Consider the following 20,485-nt stretch of genomic DNA (forward strand, 5'->3'; position numbering starts at 1 on the left):
GGTAACTTTAAACACAATTTTTTTAAATGTCTGTGTTTTTCCTGCACATAAGTATTTGCATCATATGGGTTCCTGGGGCCAGTGGTGACCAGAAGAGGGTATCTGACCTAGAAATGGAATTGTGGGGTAGCTATAAGCCACTATGTATGTGCTGGAAACTGAACTTGGGTCCTCTGTAAGAGTATGGGATGCTCTTAACCACTAAGCCATCTCTCCAGCCACTCTTACGTTGGGCATGATGCAGAAGGCATGAATGGACTCAATTCTTAGCAGCCACAACCTGTGGCAAGAGAAAGTGCTGTCCTAATCCAGAAAGGTCTCACTGGAAAGAAAGGTCAAGGTGTTTCTCAGGGTTCTTGGTTTGCTTTGACTTTCTGCTTTGTACTCTATTCTTAGCCCCCAGCAACATGATCTACAGTGGTGGTTTCTGTCAGGGTATATCAGGATCTTCAGAGAATAAGAATTAGAGGAAGAAATAGGCAAGCAGGTATGTCACACTGACTTATGGCTGGTGTGGTGGTACACACTCGTAATCCAAACGCTTGGGGGTAATGACAAGAACAACTGTGAGTTTGAGATAAGCCAGGTCTCCTGGGTGAGTGCCAAGCTGGTCGGGGCTTTATACTAAGACCCTGTCTCCACAAACAAAATTGGTAAATATGACCTTGATTCTTGCCTCTATAGAGACAGGATTGTGAAGAGCTGCACTCTGCAAGCTGAGTGCCCAGAACTTACTGATGTAGTGCCATTGTAAGTCCAACAAAGACAAGACCAGAAGAGCTGTTAAACAAATCCCAGTCCAAAAGCTAGCAGACCCGGAAAGATCAGATGCTCACATTTTGGTCTGCAGTTAGGAAAAGATGGCTCTCAGACAGGGGAAGGTCAGCTTTTGCAGCTTTTGAGTTTCATTTCTGCTGGCGAAATGAAAGCAGTCTATTTTACCCATACCAGTAAGTCTAATGCTACCCTAACCCCCAAATCACCACCACCAAAGTCAAATATGATGGCTGACATACTGAGTTTCAGTGAGTTAACTGAGGTGGGAAGATCATCAGCTTACATGGAGACCAGCCTGAGCAAGAAGATCTTCTCTCAAAAAGTGAAAAGCACCTTCACGGACACCCAGAGTGGGGGATGGGAGTGGAGCTCAGTAGAGAGCTTGCTGGCACACACGAAGCCTGGAGTTTCATCCTGCAGAATAATGTAGACATAAAAATATATCCCATAGCTCAATCAACACAAGATTGACAGTAAAAATGGTCTTCACCATGTGGATGATCAATAATGTGGAGATATTTGGGGTAATTATGCCTGGGTGGAGGGCATGATAAAGTTGCTACTGGCATCTAGTGGGTGGAGACCAAGGAAGTTGGTAAGCATGTCATAATAAAAGCATCTCCCATTCATGCCCCACTCAAGGCCCACTCAAGATGTCAGTAGAGTTGAGGTTGACTAACTCCGGTCTAAAAATCTTGTAATAGTGCCTAAGGGCACAAAAGTTTGGGGTTTCTATCTACCCAGCTTGGAGTTAATATTACTCTAATGGGATGCATGATGTCTTTGTCCAAAGTCAGTTCTATTATCCTTTTAGAAATCTTAAATTGGATTATTTAAAGTCAGAGCTACAGAGATGGCTTGGTAGGTAACATGCCACTTACACAGCATCAGGGCCTATATGTAGCCCGTGCTATTGCACATGCCTGTAACCAGGTGTGTGATGAAGATGTGATGGAGGAAAGGGATTCCTGAAGTTCATTGACTCAGTGAGAAACCTGTCTCAAAGTCTAAGGATGGAGGACTGCAGGAAATGCCCACGTGAGGACTCATGCACATACGCACCCACTCACACAAGTACAGACACAACACTACAAACACAAGTAAAATAAAGTCAAATATATTCATCAGCAGACCACTTAAAATTTAGCATCCTTTAACAGCAAAAACCCAGTCATCTTGTTCTGTAGCTCAGGCTAGCCTCAAATTCAATCCTTTTATCTCAGCCTCCCAAGTTATAGATAATGGATATGGGCTGCCATTTTTCAAGTCGAGACAACTAAACCTTTAAATAATGTCGACTCAATTGTATCTAAAATCTGGTAAAGTCTGGATTGCCGTTTATAATTTGTGTGCATTTTAGTTTGGCCAAAAGATGGCGCCAGTGTGCCGTTAAAAACGTGTGTTCTACTCAGGCCTTTCCTCAGGAGCTGCGTTTGGATCTTTCCTTACCTTGCAGTCTGTTCAGTGTTAGGTAGTAGCATCTTAACATCCTCTCTGCATCTGACTTACAAGAGGCATATCTGTGGAGAACAGCACCTTAATGGTTGTACAATTGAACGAGTCTGAGGATTTTTGCAAAGTCATTGAGATACAGCCCTGGACTTTTACTCCAATGACATTGACCCTCTTTATTATGTGTTTATTATGTGGGAAAACTCTGTTTTCCCTGGCCAAGAGCTAAATGGAGACATTCAAGAAAATCATACCTTGCTTGGGCCTTCTCTCCACGGCACCCCCCCCCCCCCCGATCCCTTTATTGGCATATATTCACTGCACTCAGTGTTTGGTTTTATAAAGTCAATTTCAAGTCAATCATGTGTTTTAATCGTGGCCACGCCCTCCTCCTTCCTTCCTTGGTCCCTCCCTCACCCACTTGTCTCCCCCAGTCTCCCTTTCGATTTTTTGTTGTTTTAGTTTTTGGTTTTATTTATTTGTTTTTGAGACAAGATCTCTCAGTTACATTGCTCTAGCTATTCTGGAACTATGTAGGCCAGGCTGACTTCAAACTCACAAAGATCTTCATACCCCTGCCTCCCACACGCTGACATTAAAGGCATGTGCCACCACACCCCAGTCTCCTTCCTTTTGTAATGTGTGTGTGTGTATATGCATGAGGCAGGAAGCAAACGAAAACATGTATCTTCTGCAACCATCCTAGTTTTTCCTAGTATAATCTCCAGTTACATCCATTTTTATAGCAAATGACTCATTCTGCTGGCCGATGAAACTTCGTTGTGTATGTATACATTTTTATTGATGGAAATCTATGCTGTTATGGATTCTGCTGTAGTAAGCATGGATGTGGAAGTATCTGTGGCATGTTGATGCAGAATTGTTCAGGTATATACATGTATACTGGTACTGCTAGGAAACAATACCAGGAATTGGTAGGTGGGAATGCACGACATTTAAAAGCTCCTGAACAGCGCAGGCATAGTGTCTCACCCCTTTAATCCCAGCACTAGGGAAGCAGAGTCAGGAGTGACTATGATGTTGAGGCCAGCCTGGTTTAAGGAGTAAATTCCAGGACAGCCAGGCTACATAAAGAGATCCAGTCTCAAAAACAGAAGAAAAAGGAGAGGAGGGGGAGCAGAGAGGGAGGGAAAGGACGAGGAGGAGGAGGACCTGGCTGACTAACTGTGAGGTGAACAGAATCTAGAAATAACCTAGGAGACAAGCCTCTGGGCATTGAGTCCGAGGGCATTTCCTTTGCCTTCCTTTCTTTGGCAAAGGAAAAGAGTAAATGGCAGTCCACAGAAGGGAGAGGACCTTTGCTAGCTGTGTGTCTGGCAGGATCACAATATATAAAGAAGTCAAAAAGCTAAACACAAACAAACAATTCGGTCACTAAGCGGAAGAACAGTCAATTCTCAGAAGATAAAGTACAAATGGCTCAGCATCCTTAGCCACCACTGAAACACTGATGAAAGGCACACCGAGATTCCTCCTCTCAGCCGTCAGAATGGCTACATCAAGGACACAAGATGAGGGCACAGGAGGGCTCAGGAGCCAGTGGCTGCATAGACAGTCACTGGAATCAGCGTGGAGCTTCCTCAGGCCTGAACAGGTTGCCTCACAGGCATCTTGCCCTTCCCTTCCCTCTGTCAGCTGTTTGCCTTTCAGGAACAGTCCCACCAGCTGCAGGGGTGCTCGTAGACCCCCTCTTCCCCTCTACCCAGGCCCTCTGTAATAGACTTCTCAACTGTCGTAGTCCACACTTGTCAGTGCCTGGACCTTGCCTGTCCTCGCTATTATTGCTAGTATTCTCCTAGGACTTTGTCCCAAGTGTTTGGGTTTCTGCACAGCTGAGCCTTCTTGAAAAATGACCCTATTTTCTCTCAGATAAATTGTCTCCTAGCATTTACACATTTTCCAGCTGAAATAATTTGGTAATACTGTATCAAAATAACAGAAATAAAGTATCCCTCAAGAGATCCATCCCATGGTATCCCCTCCTGCCAGAAACCTGAAGGAATGGCAGTACTGTTGGAGGGTTCTTGTATATTCTCTGTCCCTTCTCTGGGGACCAGAAGCCCACGCAGAGGAGGCGGTCTAAGCAGCCAGGCGGCCCTCACCTCTGGCACTCTGCCATTCGACTCTCAGCAAGATCCAGGGAAGAAGATCTTCGTGTGCCTTATAGGCCTTTGAAGAACGGAGACTTGTGAATTCAACTCTAGCACATTTTTCTATGGTGAAAGCGGTACAGAGTCCAAATTCTATGTAGTTTAAAGTATGAAGGCAAAGGGAAGTTTCCTTAATGCACACCAAAGCCTTGGAGGGAGGGAGGGAAGGAGGGAGGGAGGGAGGGGGAAAACTCAAAATTCTTCTTAGGCCAATCTTGCCCTCCATCACCCTCTCACTCCCACAAGTCTGCAGTCTCCAGTGCTCTTAGGAAGTGATTCCTGATTAATTTACTTCCGTTTTTTGTTTTTTCTCTTGCTCTCCCAATTCTTGTGTCTCCATGCCTTGGGAGTACAAGGATAACAGGTAGACACCACCTTACTCAGATTAAAGTTACATGTGTGTACTTACACACACACACACACACACACACACACACACCAGGAAAGCACTCCAACCTTCCTGCTCCCCATTTCATCAGGTTTTTTTTTTTTTTTTAAGATTTATTTATTTATTTATTATATGTAGGTATGCTGTAGCTGTCTTCAGACACTCCAGAAGAGGGCACCAGATCTCATTACGGATGGTTGTGAGCCATCATGTGGTTGCTCTGATTTGAACTCACAACCTTTGGAAGAGCAGTCAGCACTCTTAACTGCTGAGCCACCTCTCCAGCCCTCAATTGGTTTTAAACTGGGAGGAAAGCATGAAAAGGGAAAGCCCAGTCCTCAGTAGCTGTGTGGCTGTCTCCTGCTCTGAGGACTGCATCAGCCACCGCAGTGGCCAGAGAGTACCCTCAATTCCACCTGTGGACGAAGCTCAGAGAATGCTTTTGAGGTTAGCCGAGCAGCCCCGAGTGGGCGTGTCAGCCTAGCTCTCTGCTGGGGTGTTTTCTTGTTTATTAATTGATTAGTGGGTGCAAGGTGTGTCACATGCCTGGCTCTCCCAATTTAAACTCTAAGATTTAAAAACTTAATTTATCCACGCCTGGTATACAAATCGAGTTCCAGGACAGCCAGGCTATTGCACAGAGAAGTCTGAAAACAAAACAAGAAAGTTATTTTGGATTTCTGCACAAATTGCAAGTTTTGCTAACACAGGTAAGGATATTAAACTAAAAATACTCAGGCAGCATTCGAGATCGTTTCTCTTTTTGTTTTGTTTTGGTTTTTTTTTGTTTTTTTTTTTTTTGTTTTTTGTTTTTGTTTTTGTTTTAAAGGGTCTCTCTGTGTAGCTCTGGCTGCACTGGAACTGTTCTGTAGACTAAGGGGGCTTTAACTCCTAGATCCTCCCACCTCTGCCTGGGATTAAAGATGTGCTACCACACCTGGCTGACTAACTGTGAGGTGAACAGAATCTAGAAATAACCTAGGAGACAAGCCTCTGGGCATTGAGTCTGAGGGATTACTTGGGTCAGATTACTTGAGTGGAAAGCCCCACTTTCACTCTGGGCAGCGCTGGCCCGTGAGCCGGGTCCTGTACTGCAGAGGTAGAAGAGACTTAGTTGAGCATTCACACCCATCCTCCATTTCCTGACTGCAGGCAGTGAGAGCCGCTGACTGAAGAAGCCCACAACTTGCTTCTCCACAGTGATGGGCTGCACCCCAAAACCATGAGCCAAAATAAACCCCACCGCAGGGAGTAAACTAATGCAGTATAGAAATCTAACGTGTAAAGTGTAGGCCAGGGTTAGAGGTCAGTTTTCAGAGTACTTTCTTAGCGTGCACAAAGCCCTGGTTGGATCCCAGCACCACATAAATGGTGTGACAGCACACACCTGTAACCCCAACACTTGTGATATGGAAGCAAAAACATCCCAAGTTCAGGCTGGACAGATGACTCAGTTGTTACAAGCACGTGTTGCTCGTGTGGAGCCCCTGGGTTCGGTAAGCATTCGTATGGAAGCTTACAGTCCCCTGTAGCTCCAGTTCAGGGAATCTGACACCCTCTTCTGGTCTCCACCGGCACCAGGCGTGTAAGTGATGAACGCATACATGCGGGCAGAACACTCACATAAAAATGTAATTAAATAAAAATGGTAGGTTTCATGATTTGTGCGTGATGCCTGACATCATCCACATTTGATTTTAAAGTTTAATGCTGGGGGGGGGAGTGGTTGGGAAATGGGCAGAAGGAAGAGGGCTTATGAGACCGATGGGGAGGGAGGGGGGAACCGGGAAAGGGGAAAGCATTCGGAATGTAAACAAAGAACATAGAAAATTAAAAAAAGGAGCAAGTAAAAAAAAATAAAGTTTAATGCATGCAATTATTTAATCTTTTAGTGAAAATAATAACCAAAATATTAAGGGAAGCCCAGAAAATTAAAAGAGGATTCTGAGAAGGCTTTCTCTGAGATCAGGGCTCACTGCTAACTCTATGCCACATCTGGTGGAGAGCTCACACTGGGTTGGCCAGCTCCACCTGAAAACGGCAGCAGCCATTGGTTGCAGCATTCTGTCTGGGCAGGGCTCCATTTCAGCACTTCAGTGTGCAGGGCACTTCTGACAGGCTAGAGACCCTGGCTTGGCATGACCTCTGTTAGATGTGACATTCCTGTTGATCGAAGCCCTTGTTCTGCACACCAATTCCACACAGAGCCCATCTTAGGGTCTTGTCTGTTTGCCAGGTTGCATTAGTCATGGGAACGATTCTTCACAATGTGGCCCAGAGTCTCACTGATGATCATGCTGACCAGACCTTCCTGTCACATGAAGGTACAGATGTCAGTGTAGGGATTTGGGAGTGGAAGATTCGCGTGCAGGCTTTGGGTTGTAGAGTCCATGGTGAATGTGCAAATTCACGGCTCAATGTTCAATATCTCCTCCCCTCAAGATGTGCGAAGTTACAAATGACTGCATCTACTTCAGTGTCCTCCTGTGCTCTGTAGCTCCCAGGAAAGCAGACGTGGAACATCAGGTGTGTAAATGTGAACAGTGCATGAGCTTCATCCTGCCCACTAGTTGCAGGGTCATCAAGGTCGCTCAAATGTGGCTCCGGAGAGCACGGGCCCTCGGTTTGATCCCCAGCAGTTACCAATCTAACCTGGTCCCTCCGCTCCGGTCTCTGGCCCAGACGCTGATCATCTATCATGTACAAACTTTCAAAAGTCCCTGGACAAGGTGCCCTTGCTCCCCCCTGTCTCCTTGAACTTATTTCTTAAACCCCAGAAGAAAGTCAGGGCTACAAGTGCAATTTGAGTTTAGCCACAAAAACGAATCTTGCTAACACCAGGTAACCGCTTTGCGCCATTCTGATTGGCTGGGAGTCCCCCCCTTCCTGATTTTTCATTGCCCATGAGACTTGAGCCAACTTGGCTGAGGATTTTCTGTGCTGTGTTCACGTGTAATTACTCTGTCCCCTAAACTCATGAATTAAGTCCCCAGAAAACCAAAGCGAGAGGGAAACGGGACTTCCGACTTCAGGGTTGAAGGTGAGTCTGTGAAGAATTTGCGTACATGGTGATGAGGGCACAGTCTGTAAATGGTAGTGTCCCCTTCTAGAAAAGTTAATTTCACAAAGCTTTATGCTGAATTTGGTGACATGCTTGTAATCTCAACACTCATGAGGGACAGGCAGAGTTAGGAGGATCTCGAGTTTGGGAACAGCCTGAGCTACACATGCCTTGTCTCAAGCAACAACAATAACTTTTTGAAAGTTCATTAAGCCCGGTGTGGTAGCAAATGGCTTTAATTCCAATACTCGGGAAGCAGAGTCAGGTGAAATCTCTGTGCTTTTAAAGATAGCCTGGTCTATGTAGTGAGTTCCAGGACAGCAGGGTTTCATAGAAAGAAGACCCTGCCTCAAAAAACAAAACAAACAAACAAAAACCAACCAAAATTATAATAATAGTAATAACAAAAATAAAACACAATTCTGAAGAATGTGAAATTCTTTTGTTTTTGTTTTTTGTTTGTTTTGTTTTCGAGACAAGGTTTCTCTGTGTGGTCCTGGCTGTCCTGGAACTCACTCTGTAGACCAGGCTGGCCTCGAACTCAGAAATCTGCCTGCCTCTGCCTCCCTGCGCCACTACTGTCCAGCTGTGAAATTCTTTACTTGTAGTGCTTGTGCAATGTCAGGCAGTGAGGGAAGCCGCAGCCAGGTGGCCTTTCAGGATCTTGGAGTGCTATCAACTTTTTAGTGGGTCCTGAGATTTGGAAAGTAGAGTCTCATTGGACCCAGTTATTACTATTAGGTTGTTGTTAGGAAAAACCAAACCAAACCAGAGGCCAGGCATGGTAATACATTCCTGCAATTCAGCACTCAGGAGGCTGAGGCAAGAGGAGCAGACAGATGTTTAAGGCCCTGGCCTTACACTACAACCTACATCATACTGGGAGCAGAATGAAACTAGGGCTTTAGGAAATCCAGCTATGGAGCAGCAAACTAATGTTGGGACCATGAGAATAATGCAAATCCTTCCATGCCCTGGCTTCTCTAAGAAACCACAGAGATTATTAACAATCCCTAGACACATACTATAGAAAAGACAGGTTGGGCAGTGAGAGGCAGAGGTGCGTAGATCTTTGTGAGTTTGAGGCCAGCCTGGTCTACAAAGCTAGTTTCAGGAGAGCAAGGGCTACACAGAAAACCCTGTTTCAAAAAATAAAACCAAAAGCAAACAAAATAATAATAATATAGAAAAGCAATTCATGAATCTGGTAAGAAATAACTAATTCTTTCTTTCTTTCTTTCTTTCTTTCTTTCTTTCTTTCTTTCTTTCTTTCTTTTGTTCTTTCTTTCTTTTTGTTTGATTTGGTTTGTTTTTGAGGTCCTGGGATCTGGGTGTGTAGCTTGCTTATATTATACATGTAGCAAGTACTGTGTCATTAGGCTCCAGGGCCCAAAGCAGACCTTCTCTTGTGGTTGGTTCTATTAGTATCTCTTTGCTGGAGGTGGCTTCCTGTGTGTCTGTGTTGCTTTGTCTGTCCAGTCCCTAGCATAGAGGAACTTTTTATAGAACTAAACATCCTCATCAGTGTGATCTTTACAGTTTTAGGAAATAAACATAATTTACCAATTTTAAAGACACAGTTAATTAAATGAGCTAATTTAACATTTATTCTGTATTAGTCAGTACATGAATCAAGTCAGCTTGAAACCTTTTTCTCTACAGAGTATTATTTCTTCACTATTAGTCTTTGATTCACAGAAGTACTAATTTCATTGAGAATACAAAGCGGTACTCTTACTTTTCCAACGGCTCATCCACTTAACATTTCTACAAAGAACCGACATGTGTGGCATTATGCAGGCCTTTTCCTGTACCTGGTCACAAATCAGAATGGATACACTTTTTATGTTTAGACCGCTCCTGTATTCAGATCCCAGCTTCTCCATCCCATCTACTTTCCTTTTTCCATTGTCTGTGGCTCTGCCTTACCCCTGTCCTGACTTCTGTTGCCACCTCCTTTGCCTCCAAAACACACACACACACACACACACACACACACCCTACCCAGGACGAGCTATAGGAGGTCCTGTTATCATGGTCTTTGGCAGGCGTTAACATGTTGAATCTAACTTAATTGGGGTGCCCATACTTTATGTAGATTCATTTTAATAAATGTTTGTCATTAGGGATCATTACAAAAATTCTTTCTAAAAATGTGTGATAAAGTGCAGAATGGATTGAAAATTCCAATTCCATGTAAGAAACTTTGTTACACAGTAAAACAGGAACTTGACCTCAAGAACTCTACAACTTAAACAAAGGTATTCTAAAAATGCAAAACTGACAGGCATAAAAGTCAAATCCTGGTGCATTTAGCATTAAACCAGGAAATAGACTACTTATTCAATAAGGCTGCCTAAAGGAACTTTTCAAACAACAGAGTTTGAAAGTCTAACAATTATTTTAAAAATTCTGCCACAACCCCCTAAAACAATTCTCAACTATTAAAAAAATAATAACAAGGCAACTGGAAATCAGACATTTGCAGATGAAATGAACTCTGGGCTGGAGGTGCACACAAGGCTGGCCCAGGGCCTTCTCACAGGCCACAGAGCTAATGAGCCCCTAGCAAGAAACCTCTTTCAATATACTGTGGAGACCGCATTGTCTCTCAGATGTAAAGCCATGTCTAAGACTCCACTAAGTAGTAGACCAATTAAGATCATTGCGTCTTCATGCCGTCAAGTCTGTTACCTGGGAGGAAAATTATGCAGACAGCTTTTCTGAAGAGATCCATTTGTGCCACATGCTTATTATTCCTGGAGGTGGAGGAGGAGGCAGGGAGCAGGATTTCTGTTGGAGAGGTCTTTTGTTTTCTGCTGCCTTTACTTAAATGTTACCGGGGACTATTTTTAATATCCTAAAAAAGGGCTTTGAACAAATGTTAAGTGAATAGTCACACACAAAAATCGCGGCAAATGCTTATCCCCTCTGTGCTGTGTGAATAGGGCTTAAGAGGGCGAAGAGAATGAACTGGAAAATTATCAGGGATCTGATAGACGCCCCCGGCCTTAGGAAAATTCAGAGTTCAAGAAGAAATGTGATCTTAGCTAATGTTCATTAAAAGCAAATTTCAAAGAAAATTAATGTGAGTGTCCTAAGTTGATGGGCCAGTTTAAGGCCACAAGGGTGTAAATTGAGTCAGAATCTTTCTACATATTTTGCATAGAAAGTCAAACTGCTTGAAATACATCCCATTACAAAAAAAATATTTTATGGCAGACTTCCAAACCACCTCTCTGGTTCCCACTTATTTTTGTAACAACAGCAAAGTTTGCATCACTCTAAAATTCACTATCATTTCGCCATATAGCAGATACAGAGAGCTGGGGCCCACTAATGAATTTCTGCATTCTGCGTACAGATTGAAATTCTTTTTAAGTCCTCAGGAAAGCCAGAGAAACTACTTAAGAATAAAGGAGAATATATTTTCTTATAAAAACAATCAATTACAATAACACATTCTAACCAAAAGTGGAGTTATCAAACAGCAGTGTAGGGAACACACACACACACACACACACACACACACCAAAACCTGAAACCCAGAGCTACTATCTTATCCCCCAAATTACAACTTTACTTTATGCCAGCTTTTCAAAATCCCCCAATCTAGAATACCTTCAATAACTAAGAGCTTTGTATCTTACAGATTTTACTCATTCATAAGAGATTAGTAACTTTAATGCGAGTTTAATGTGGCTCCCCTCGGAGCCATTCTTATAGTAAGTAGATACAGAATTATTTAAAGTACTGCAAAGTGCACCAACTTTAACCAGGCTTTTAAAAGTTCATTTTAAACATATTTACTGGTAGCTATCTATACAAGTCTATTAGCACCATATACAGTGGGTTAAAATATTCTTTCAAAGATGATTTAGGAGTGATTTTTTGGTTTTATGTCTAAAAGGAAAACAATTAAAATAAATTTATTGAAGGGGTCATGTGTTTTTTTTTTATCTAAATTGAATGATATCCCCTTCACCCATTACAAACATGAAGATAGGCAAGCCTAGAAGAAAATATTTTCACATTCCAGCCAAGAATCTTGCTAAATAGCCACCATTTGGTTAAATTTCAAAGCCACATTAGTTACTTGTGCACAAGATCACAATATGTATTTACAAAATAAAAGTATAGGAAAAAGCAATGTATACATATGCAGTCTATAAACACAGTGTAAATGCAGAGCAGATGAAAATCAGCAGTGCTCCCTGGGTAGTGCTCCCTGGTCAGTGGCAGCACACCACTTTAGTCCCAGCACTCCGGAAGCTGAGGAGATCTCTAAGTTGGAGGCCAGCCTGATCTATAGAGTGAGTTCCAGGACAGCCAGGGTTACACAGAGAAACCTTGTCTTGAAAACAAAACAAAAACAAAAATAACAACAACCAAACAAACCAGTGGTGCTCATGCCTCAAGAGGATGCTCAGCAGACATTGTACCACGTGTCCTGCATCTTTTGTAACAAGTAGTAACACCATCACTTAGTTTAGATAGTGGGATGGGGGTGCTGTACAGTATGGATCCTAACTTGTAGGGTTGGAAAGTATGTTACAGTGTTATGGCTAGACACAATGAAACATACTGGTGTTAAAAATTTAGGCTTTCGGCCAGGCGGTGGTGGCGCACGCCTGTAATCCCAGCACTCTGAGAGGCAAAGGCAGGCAGATTTCTGAGTTCAAGGCCAGCCTGGTCTACAAAGTGAGTTCCAGGACAGCCAGGACTTCACAGAGAACCCCTGTCTCAAAAAAAAAAAAAAAATTAGGCTTTAGCGTGATTTTTGACTTTTTATTCGGTTCCTTACATAGTTTATGTTTAGCCAAGAACTATTTTCACAAGAATATTATGGTTTCCTGGCCCTTTAGTCAGGCGAGGGTGACCCACACCTTTACTCTTGGCCAGCACTTGGGAAGCAGAAGCAGTCGATCTCTGTGAGTTTGAGGCCAGCCTGGTCCACAGAATGAGTTCCAGGACAGCCAGGGTTACACAGTTGTCTATCAAAAACAAACAAAAATAAAATCAAACAACCCAAAGAAGTAGCTCTGCTAAGGGAAGCCTTTGCTATCTGGGAAGTTTGCCTCCTGGATTAAAAATTACTATTCCCATTTTGACTTCTCAGGAGATAAGGTCCACTCGCCGATAGGTATACACAGGTCTGCTAGGCAGAAGGATGTTGAGGAGAGAAAACACACACTCTGTGTCCACGCCTACATACTTGTTAACTATTTGCCTGGCCGAGGGAACCCATGAATGGCTTTTGTACAGAACTTGTTCAAGGCTAGAAAGGCCCACTCACCTGATTCACCATTAGGGTCAGTGGGAAAACCGTGTAAAAGGAGAGCGAAGTTCACATTCACCTACACCACAGGGTCAAACCATCGGAAAGAAATCCAGACTTGGTGACATTAGAGCACCGTAAGAGCATGTGGCATGCCCAGTGCTCAGTGGTCTTCAGTCCTCACAGCACTGGGCCATCGCCTGCCATTTCCACACCTTTCCGTAAGTCACTTCACATTGTGATCTGTGCCGACTCCCTCCAGTCCAGAACTGTGCTTCAGGGACGGAGTTTTACAACCTTCATCCATCCTTTAGCACTTCTGGGCTGGAATTGTACCTTTAGAGTCCACAGATATAAGCCACTAATTTATTACTGAGAAAGAAGTGCCACAAAGGTATAAAAGAATTCATCTCTTAAGGATTTTTTACCCCCCTCCTTCCCGTGACCTGGAAATGAAGTCACTGGAACAGCGTATTTATTTGATTACCTCCGAAACCATTTCATTAACCAGCTGTTCTACAGACAACTCGATGGCATTCTTGACGAGCGAAGAAGCTGTTTCTATTAAGAGTGTTTCATACTGTTCTGAAGTTCTCCCCTCGAAATCACTATCATTAGCGAAAACCCCCTCTTGCTCATTTTCCATTGAAATTAGGAATTGCTTTGGGACATTTTTAGATTTCTTCACATCAAATTCACTGATTTCAGTGTCAGTAATGATAATAGCAATTGGCTCCATTCTTTTGCTTTCTTCTGATCTCGGTTTCTCTGTATCAATTCCATTTTCTTTCAGATCTGGTTCATGGCTCAATACAGTTCCCTCTGCCCGATCAACTGTGGCTTCTTCTGCATGACCCACTATGGGTTCCACTGCCTGACCCACTGTGGGTTCCTCTGCCTGACCCACCGTGGGTTCCTCTGCCTGATCCACTGTGGGTTCCTCTGCCTGACCCACTGTGGGTTCCTCTGCCTGGCCAACTGTGGGTTCCTCTGCCTGATCCACTGTGGGTTCCTCTGTCTGACCCACTGTGGGTTCCTCTGCCTGATCCACTGTGGCTTTCTCTGTGTGGCCAACTGTGGCTTCCTCTGCCTGATCCACTGTGGCTTTCTCTGTGTGGCCAACTGTGGCTTCCTCTGCCTGATCCACTGTGGCTTTCTCTGTGTGGCCAACTGTGGCTTCCTCTGCCTGATCCACTGTGGCTTTCTCTGTGTGGCCAACTGTGGCTTCCTCTGCCTGACCCACTGTGGCTTTCTTTGCTTGTACTACCATAGCTTCCTCTGCCTGGCTAACTGCAGATTCTTCTGCCTGGCTAAGTTTGCCTTCCTTTGCCTGACTCAATACAGTTTCCTTTGCCTGGGCCACTGTAGCTTCTTCTGCCTGGCTCAGTTTACCTTCCTTTGCCTGACCCTCTGTCTGGATCACAGTAGCTTCCTCTGCATGGCCCGCGGCAGTTTCTGCATGGCTTAGTGCACTTCTGTCTGCCTGGCCGACTGCAGCTTCCTCTGCCTGGCCCAGCGCAGTCTCTCCTGATTTCTTTTCTTCAGCAGCAATCTTTCTCCTTCTGTCACCATCTTTCTCACTTGGTGCACTTTCCCGGATGCCATCACTGGGTTCTTCCAGACTCCGTTGGTGTGTGGCTGCAGGTGAAGGAGGAGCAGCAGAAGTCACTGGCCGAGGGCTGCCCGCTGCTGAACAGTCAAGTCGACTTGCTTGCTGCGCCTGTGCACTTTGCTTTTCCGTAATCCCTTTAGTCTCCTTTTCCAGCCCTGGAATTCCCATCTGGAGAGCAGAGGACTCGTTTTCTACGATTGCCAGTTCTACGGCAATCACGTTCTCTCCCGCTGTGACACTGTTGCTTACGTGTGATTCTTGGATCTCCTTACCATCTCTCACCATCACACCTTCCTGTAGGTCCTGAGTGGACCTAGCCTGCATTCCCTGGTCATCTGGCTGGGTCTGGGCTTTTATCTCCGAATTGTCTGCCTCTCCCTGGACTCTGACGTAGCCCGAATCTTCCGTGAGTTTGGAATGGCGACTTTTCTTTGCCCCTCCTGAGAATCTTATGCAAGGAATCTTAAGTCTGGATTTTGCCTTTTTCTTAGGAAGAGCTCCATCCTCAGGCTGCACGTCAGTCTCAGATGGTTTCTGCTTCTTCGCAGACTCAGACCTTTTCCTGTGTGTCACAAGGCGTTTGATGGAGGCCCAGGCCCCCGCTGCTTGCCGCTGACCGGAACCCCCGGCTTCTGGGGCATGCTTCTTTGTCTCCTCAGCAGACTTGGTGCCAGCCTTGGCCTTCGTCTTGTTCGCTTTCTTCCTTCTCTTGAAGCACAGCGTGGCTGTTTTCTTCTCCTGCCTCTCTTTCTGAGGACTGGCTGCTCCTGGTCTCTTCTCAGCCTTAGTTTCTATTTGAATCTCAGAAACGCTGGTCTCCATTTTGACGCTGCACTCTTTCATTCTCTGGAAACGTGTCTCCTCTCTTCCTCCTTAAGTCTTCTTTGACAAGAATATCACACCAGGTCCGACTTCTCCTGCGTGTCCACTCTCCCCTCACCACAGTTGTTTCTGTGACTTCTTCAGGACACAAACACCTTGTTTATTTTCGGCTCACGGGGTGGGGTCTTCTTTTAATTTACTCTCTGAATGAAAGCATTCTCCTGGATAAATGTCTCCTTTAAAGTCCAACCTGATGAGACAAAAAAGTAGGGTTTATTTCAGGGTATTTATCTGTATTTTATTATTTTATTTGGTTTGGTTTTTCAAGACAAGGTTTCTCTGTGTAGCCCTAGCTGTCCTAGAACTCACTCTGTAGAGGAGGTTGGCCTCAAACTCAGAGATGCACCTGCTTCTGCCTCCCAAGTGCTGAGATTAAAGGCGAGCACCATCACTGCCTGGGGGAAGCCTATTATTTTTAATATAAACTGTATCATATGGGGCATGCATCCCATAGAAAGTACATACAAAAACAACTTATGGCTACAAGGTGAGGCTTGTTTTTGCCCTGTCAAAAAGATTCCAGTGTGAACTCATTTTGCTCAGGTTTCCTTTGGGGTCACTCTGCAAGCGTGCCTAGTGATCTTCTCCCAGAACTGTTTATGGTCCCATTTGGAAAGTTTAGCAAATAACAAGAAAAGAGGGCAGGGTGGTAGGAAACCTGACTACTACCTCTTCACATGCAGTGTAGAACACTGATACTACTAGGGACTTGGGAGATGACGCACGATGAATTAATGACAAAACTGAGCTCCCAGTGGGCAGCTGGGGGCTTGCAGAAAGCCATAAGCGAGATGGGGACCTAGCCAGAGTCAGAAGTAGAAAATGTGACTCTCTGGTGTTTGTTCTATTGTAGCATAAGGTTTCTGTTCTAAAAATGTACATTCTACCGAGGAGGCGCTACTTTCCATACATACTCTCAGAAAAAGAAAAAAAAAATCCAGCATCGCTGTCATTCTCTGCTCCTAAAGTCGTTGTGTAACTTTGACATTTTCAGCGAAGCGGCTGCTACTCATATTTTCCCACTGTAACTGCACACAGCTGGAGGTGAGTACTGACGGCAACAGCCAGCGCTGGTTGTGCAACTCCCGTGTATGAGGCAGCAGCGCTGAACACTTTCACATGCCTCTCTAACCTGCACCGCAGTGGTGCAGAGTGAGGAGGTGGTGATATCTCCATCTGCAGTTCAGCAGCCTTCCTGAGACTACAAAGCTAGTCGGCGGGCGACAGTGCTCAGATTTAACCCAAGACTGCCTGTTTGGGAACTGCGTTCTTCACTGTGCTTCAAGGTCCAACCAAGAGAAAGGAAATTGCTTTAAAATGTTAATCTGAGGCTGGTTATGACCATGCATGACTGTAATTCCAGCAAGTGGGAGGAGGAGGCAGGAGAATCAATCAAGGCCGTCCACATAGCTATATAGTATAGTTGACGACAGCACCGGCTACATGAGACCCTGTCTCAAGACAGAAAAACGTGTAAAACTAAGCTATTGCTCTGGGCACATAGCTTAGTGATAGAGCATTGGCCTTACATGCCACAAGGTCCTGGGTTTGGTCCCCAGTGTCACCAAAAAAGTAATAATTCTGAAAATGGCAAAGCTTAAACAATGGGGACATGGCCGGGTGGTGGTGGCGCACGCCTGTAATCTCAGCACTCTGGGAGGCAGAGGCAGGTGGATTTCTGAGTTCGAGGCCAGGCTGGTCTACAGAGTGAGTTCCAGGATAGCCAGGGCTACACAGAGAAACCCTGTCTCGAAAAAAAAAACAAATCAAAAAAAAAAAATGGGCACGTGGGGTGACCAGTTAACAACAGCTCCGTGAGTTTTAGTGTCGGTGCTAGATGCCCTGAGTGAGGAAGTGGCACGGGGCTCCTTCCTGTCATGTATAATCTTCAAGAGCTGTCACTTGAGTACCAGTTCCGAATTCTCCGAACAGTGAAAAATCATTTTAAGAGCTAGGGATACATTTTTTTTTCTTTTTAAGGGCAAGTATTGAACGCTTCGTCTTTCTACAAAGAAACATCAAATTCTAGAATGATGGAGCCAGGATAACATTTGCAGCCTCTCCTCACACACCCTAGCACTAGAACCCAGCCTTAATGGCTCCAAGTCTTCTTTCCCTGAGTCCTCAGCGCCCTAGAGAGCATTCCTTCTAAGCAGAGGATGTGTGTATTAATAGAAGAAATATTCAAATGAGATTATATTCTGGAAAGTCTCTGAAACTATCCTAAATGGCCTATAAGACTGCACGAGAGCTTTCTTTTAATGTACATCACCGTAGAGATCAACACCCCAACAAGTGTATGCGAGGCAGAGAAAGGATGCAGCCTGCAGGCCAGGCATTAAAACTTTGCAGAGTGTTAAGGCTGCAAATGATTCGAGAAGACCGTTATTGTCTTGGAAACCTTAAAGTCCCTGCTGTCCTTTCCTGGCAGAATCTTCTGTCCAAGACCACAGGAAACAACCACCACCCTTCTCCCCTTAAGCAACAGAGAGCAGCCACTATCAGTCTGAGCAGAGCAAGGAACCTTTCCCAGCCCTAGACACGAACCGCGAAGCTTCCTCCTGGAGGAAGGACTCTCCAAGCTTGACGCCTCTATGGCAGGAGACAGAGCTCAGGATAAAGTGCTCAGAAAAGAAAATACCGGGGGCGTGGAACAGATAGCCCAGCTTCAAGCTATCTGCAGAATTATCATGGCCCGGAGCCGAAAATCCCAGTTCCCCAGAAAACCCCTCAAGAAGGAAAAGGGCTAGGCAGCCGGTGCCAAAGCAGCAGCTGCAACTCGTGCGAAGCGAGCTAGCGGGCGGCAGAACTGCCCAGGGTCATCCACCTGGAGCCGCCTGAGGATCGGCGACCTTGCAGTCCGCGTCCCTCACAATCTGGTGACCAGGACCCCGGGTCTGCCGCCGTTACCAGGGTTCAATGCACCAGATTCTGACCCAGAGCCTTTGGTCTTGCCTCTACTTACCCAGATCGTCGCGGTCTCAGGCCAGCCCTGTTCCTGAGGTCGAGGAGCACGGGCCCAAACAACGGAGAGCCCCGGAGACCGCGGAGCGCGCAGCCCTCTGCAGAGGACCGCAGCCGCGCGCCCCCTCCCCAGAGCGGAGAGAGACAGCTGGCCGCGCCAATGCGCGTGGAGCAGTGGGGCGGGGCTAGGGCCGGGGGCGGGGTAAATTCAGCCCGCCACCTGACAGCCGACTGCCCCGTCGCCTGGGAGAGACCTCCGTGCTCCCGCCCCGGACGCATCCCCGCTGAATAAAGACATCAGGGCCAGGGTAGAGGGACCACTAAGGCAGAGAGCAAGAGGACTGCAAGAAGAGGGTGGAGACTCCTCATTTCCTGAGACACGCATCCGTAAAAACCCTGTTTGAATTTGTAAGGTTCCCACCGAGAATCCCCTCGAACATTAAAGACAAGGTAGAAAGCGTATCTTCAAATAAAGATTGATGGGGAAAATGGCTCAGCGGTCAACAGCGTATTTCTCTTCCAGAGGATTTGAGTTTCATCCTCAAAACCCACACTAGGCAGCTCACAACCACCTGTAACCAGCCCTAGCGGGATCTTTTGCAAAAACAAAATTAAAAAGCAAGATTCATAACAGTATAGAGACAGTAAGGAGGGACATTTTATTTTATTTATTTTTGTTGAGACAAGGTTTCTCTGTGTAGCCTTGCTTGTGCTGTCTGTAGACCAGACTGGCCTAGAACTCACAGAGACCCACATACCTCTGCCTCCACCCACCGGCAGACATTTTATTTTATTGTGTAGCCCTCTGTACAACCGACCTGGAACTCACTATGGACCAGATTGCTATTAAACTCACTGAGATCCACCCACCTCTACCTCAGGAGCCACCTCTGGCTATGGAGAAAATTATATATATGGTGAGAAACAGAAAGAACCTGGCTACACAGAATTTCAGACCTGATACTGGTACAGTTCTCTCTCTGAAACAGGAAGGTGTCGGCTCAAGTGGAAACCAGCACAAATACAGCACTGCACACAGGGTGTGGCTTCCCAGCTCAGGGCCCAGGCTTTGGGGTGTCTTCAAGAGCTGAGGTCCTGTAAGTTACACACACTCTGACAGTCTCTCATCCTACTGCCTCTACCTTCCAAGTGCAGAGACTGCAGCCTTGTTTCATTATGTCCAAACCTCAGGCTCTGTGCACAGCAGGCAAATGCCTGCATCCGTACCCTTTGCTCCCAGTGGGCTGGGATAGAGAGTGCCCTCATCTCCATCCCCACCTGAGAGGAACGAGGTGAGCAGACCCCCAAGGACTGTCCCAAAGGGAACAGTAATCCACTGCTTCTCATGTGAGATGTCAGATAGGCCATGCACTGTGCATCCCTCACCTGTGCTCCCCTGTCGGCATGGATGTGGTGCTCCAGCAGATCCCAGCCTCCTCCAGGGTTCTAGCTAGCAGAGCTCAGAAGCCCCAGTAACATGGAGGAGCAAGACCCCTTCCCCTTTCTTACCTGGACCATGATCTTTGGGGAGGTCAATATCAGATGTCCCCTTGGGGATGGTTTTTCAAGGAATATATTTTACCTTCCTCAGATTCTCTAGTCTAGATTTACTCCAATAAGACCTGATAAGGAATAAACTCTTAGGGCACACAGCAGACCCAGGGGACTCAGGTTCAATTCCCAGCACCCACATGGCAGCTCACAAGTGTCTCTGACTTTTTTTCCAGGGAATATGACTCCCTCACACATGCAGGCAAAACACCAATGTACGTAAAAGAAAAATAATTTTAAAAAGAAAGAGAGCTCTTCTTGATTTGCAAAGGACCAGAGTTCAATTCCCAGTACACACTTCAAGTCTTCTGGCCCCTGTAGGCACTGGACACACACACACACACACACA

At 45.5% G+C, this 20,485-nt stretch overlaps 1 protein-coding gene across 1 annotated transcript; it reads right to left on the minus strand.

The window, feature by feature from the left end:
* Window positions 1-6,645: 6,645 nt before the first annotated feature.
* On the minus strand, window positions 6,646-18,739 carry Akap5 (A-kinase anchoring protein 5). The gene is made up of 2 exons (XM_052185640.1): window positions 18,587-18,739; window positions 6,646-15,811 (listed from the first exon to the last, which is right to left on the minus strand). The coding sequence occupies exon 2, from the start codon at window positions 15,580-15,582 to the stop codon at window positions 13,603-13,605; it is 1,980 nt and encodes a 659-aa protein (XP_052041600.1). The 5' UTR covers window positions 15,583-15,811; window positions 18,587-18,739; the 3' UTR covers window positions 6,646-13,602.
* Between the last annotated feature and the right edge of the window lie 1,746 nt (window positions 18,740-20,485).

This window comes from Apodemus sylvaticus, chromosome 6, assembly GCF_947179515.1.
Source record: "Apodemus sylvaticus chromosome 6, mApoSyl1.1, whole genome shotgun sequence".
In the NCBI taxonomy this organism is placed as follows: domain Eukaryota; kingdom Metazoa; phylum Chordata; class Mammalia; order Rodentia; family Muridae; genus Apodemus; species Apodemus sylvaticus.